The 3,270-nt window shown below is 53.1% G+C and overlaps 1 protein-coding gene across 1 annotated transcript in view; it reads left to right on the forward strand.

Annotated features, from left to right (window-relative positions):
* MAP2K2 (mitogen-activated protein kinase kinase 2) overlaps positions 1-3,270 on the forward strand; it is a gene marked incomplete at its 5' end in the record, with an annotated part of 9,237 nt that overhangs the window by 4,802 nt on the left and 1,165 nt on the right. The window contains 4 exons of the mRNA XM_010013037.1: positions 284-497; positions 1,372-1,436; positions 2,114-2,175; positions 2,822-2,867. Coding sequence (XP_010011339.1) covers positions 284-497; positions 1,372-1,436; positions 2,114-2,175; positions 2,822-2,867 — 387 coding nt within the window. The remainder of the gene's footprint in view (positions 1-283; positions 498-1,371; positions 1,437-2,113; positions 2,176-2,821; positions 2,868-3,270) is intronic.

The following is a 3,270-nucleotide window of genomic DNA, read 5'->3' on the forward strand; positions in this document are numbered from 1 at the left end:
GCCCTGTGCACAGGTTGTTCAAGGAAGCTGTGGCTGCCCCATCCCTGGCAGTGTTCAAGGCCAGGTTGGACACAGGTGCTTGGAGCAACCTGCTCTAGTGGAAGGTGTCCCTGCCCGTGGCAGGAGGTTGGAACTAGAGGAACTTTTAAGGTCCCTTCCAACCCAAACCGTCCCGTGATGCTATGATACAGAGTTTCACCCATTTCGTTTCAGTTCGTGCTATTTATGACTCTGCATATGGATGCTGTGAGTGAGTGTGTGTTTCTGTGGTCTTCCCTTCCAGCCTGAGCGGTTGCAGGGCACCCACTACTCGGTCCAGTCCGACATCTGGAGCATGGGGCTGTCATTAGTGGAGCTGTCTATCGGAAGGTACCCAATCCCCCCGCCAGACTCCAAGGAACTGGAAGCAATATTTGGCCGTCCCGTGGTGGACGGGGCAGAGGGAGACTCTCACAGCATCTCGCCGCGGGCCAGGCCCCCAGGACGCCCCGTCAGTGGTAGGGGCTGTCGTATGCATTGAACAAGACATAGACATGGGGGCGAATGGGTTGGGTGGTGTTTGGTGTGGTTGCGTTGGCCAAAGTCTGGTTTGAATGAGCTTGTGGTGGGGAGGTGTGTCCAGGGAGGCCCATCTGCAGAGCATGTGGAGCCATGTTGATGCTCTACCAGCATCTGTTCTGGCACAGAGGGCTTCTAAGTCCTAACGAGTGCAGTTGAGAGTCTGATCTTGCATGATGAGATGGAGATTGCTCTTAGGATGCTGTCAAGGAATGGATTTGGAGTGCCAACCAGGGTCTGTTAAGGTTCTAATGAGCTCAGTTTATCTGCCTACTTTTAGGTGTCTGTGTCTTACAAAGAGGCTAAAGCCACGCAGCAAAGCACCCTGTGCTGGGTATGGGATGTGGAGCCCTGGGAGGAGATGCTGTGAGGGACACTGTCAGAGCTTCTGTTGCTCCTCAGGCTTTGCCCATGCTGCCAGCAGGTTCCTTTCAAGCTAGAGGCTTTTGTGGAAGAGCTTTGCAGGGAGCTCTTGCAGAAGTACCAAACCAGCATGGGAGCTGAGGGAGGCTGTTCTTGAGCCATTTGCTTGGAAGCAGAAGGCTCTGGAAGTGACGCCAGTCTGCTACAGCAGGTGGTTTGGTGCTCTCCAAATGCTCCAAGCTGGGAAATAAATCTGGGCCATAGACATGGTGAAGGAATTCTGAAATCTTGGAATGCATTTTGGTTTTCTCTTCAAGTCTGTTCCCAAGTGGGTTGCCTCTGCCTCTCCCAATAGAAGCCCGACTGCACGTGTGCTTTTCACACAAGATGAAGCCCTTTGCTGTCCCCAAGCAGCCTCTCACCACTGTTTTTGTTGTCTTAACCGCACAGGCCATGGGATGGACAGTCGGCCCGCCATGGCCATCTTTGAACTGCTGGATTATATAGTTAATGAGGTGGGTATTTCCTTACCATCAGCTCTGTGAGGCTTCCCTGAGGCACCACAGTGTAATCTCCACTCTGCTGAGACAGGGTGGGCTCCGAAGCCTTTGCTTGAACAGGGACTTTTCAGTAGAGAGCCCTTCTGAGCTGCATTGATGTCACAGAATCATAGACTGGTTTGGGTTGGAAAGGACCTTAAGATCATCTAGTTCCAACCCCCTGCCATGGACAGGGATGCCTCACACTAGACCATGTCCTTTCCTTACCCTCTGTTCCATCTTCCTATCTCTCTATATTGCAAAAGCATCTCTGGGTGCTTTTGCAAGCGGGAAGAGCAGCTTCCCCCATCAGGGTGATTAGTGTTAACCCCCAATTATTGTTTCTGGACTAGCTTCATCCACTATAGGTGTTGCCAGAGCTGGGATTTGCAAGGTTGCATCTGGAATTGTGATGCTGCAACTGGGGTTTTCCAGCTTTGGCAGTGAGTCAGTGCAGGGTCCCCACAGCTGCACACTGAGCTGGAGAACAGTTTGCTGCTGGGGCAGGAAATGATGGGGAGCAGCTCCTGGTTATGAAGGGCAGTGAGGAGGAGAGCTGGAGAGGACAGCTTCTCTGCAGCTCCTTCAGAACTAGGTGCCCCTCTGGTTTTTGACCCATTCACACACTAAAACCCTTCTCCTTTTCTCCACAGCCACCTCCCAAGCTGCCCAGTGGAGTTTTCACACAAGACTTCCAGGAGTTTGTAAATAAATGGTAAGGATTTCTTCTGGTGGCTGATGTGGGGACCCGTAGGTGCTCCCTGACAGCTCTGCAGGCCCCTGCTCCACCCAAAACGTTCAGTGTAACACAATGTTCTCATGCTCTGTAGGTGATCTCTTCGGCTGCAGTGATCCCACATTGTGCTGAGAGCTCCAGCCTTGGGAAGGGCTGGAATAAAAGCAGTTTATTTCTGGTGATGCTGAGCAGTATCCCAGCGCCTTCTAAATATGAGCCTGGCAGGGGGATGGTGGAACAGATTGATAGGGCTGAGTCACCCCACAGCCTTGCAGGCACCACACTGTCACCTTCCAGCCCTTGTGATGTGGTGGGGGGGACACCTGAGGATGCTGCTGCAGCTCCTGTTAAATCGCAGAGCTTGGACATTGCAGAAATCCCTGATCCCCACCAAGCGTCAGGTCCTTTTCCTCATCTGCAGGCACGTTTCATCCACAGAGCCTAAAAGAGATGGATCCTGCAGCTCTCCCCAGGAGCTGGGCTGTTGGAGATGATGCTTTCCAAGCTGTTTCCACATTGCCAGGAGGCCAAGTAGCTTTTGGTGACACTGGAGACCTTCAGGGGACTGGTTTCCCACAAGCAGTGTCTCAACGTTGGTTTTGCTCTCTTGTTCTTCTCATTTCAGCTTAATTAAAAACCCAGCAGAACGGGCAGATCTGAAGATGCTGATGGTAAGTGGGGAGAGCAGTTTTTTTTCTCCAGTGGGGTGGCACCAGATCTGCCAACTGCTGCCCCGTCTCTCTGCACCTCTTGCTCAAAAGGCTGGAAACTCCCCAGCTGAGCTTAACAGGAGCCAAATGGAGCCTGGGAGAGGGAGTGACTCACCTTTAGTTCAAAGGCAGTGATGGTATCAAACCTGTGTGGAGCTGGGGTGGGAACCACCCGCTGTCCTGTGCCTGTGGAGGTGCCTGGGACAAACCTTTGCCTCCTGAACTGGGCAGATAGATATGAATATATATGGATGCAGCACGACCCGGCTTCAGTGTGTGCTTGACCCCGGAACCCCCTCGTGTGCTGGGCTGCACCCCCAGAGCGTGAGCAGCAGCTCAGGGAGGGGATCCTGCCCCTCTGCTG

The sequence above is a fragment of the Nestor notabilis genome, unplaced genomic scaffold (assembly GCF_000696875.1).
Source record: "Nestor notabilis isolate BGI_N333 unplaced genomic scaffold, ASM69687v1 scaffold17324, whole genome shotgun sequence".
Classification (NCBI taxonomy): domain Eukaryota; kingdom Metazoa; phylum Chordata; class Aves; order Psittaciformes; family Psittacidae; genus Nestor; species Nestor notabilis.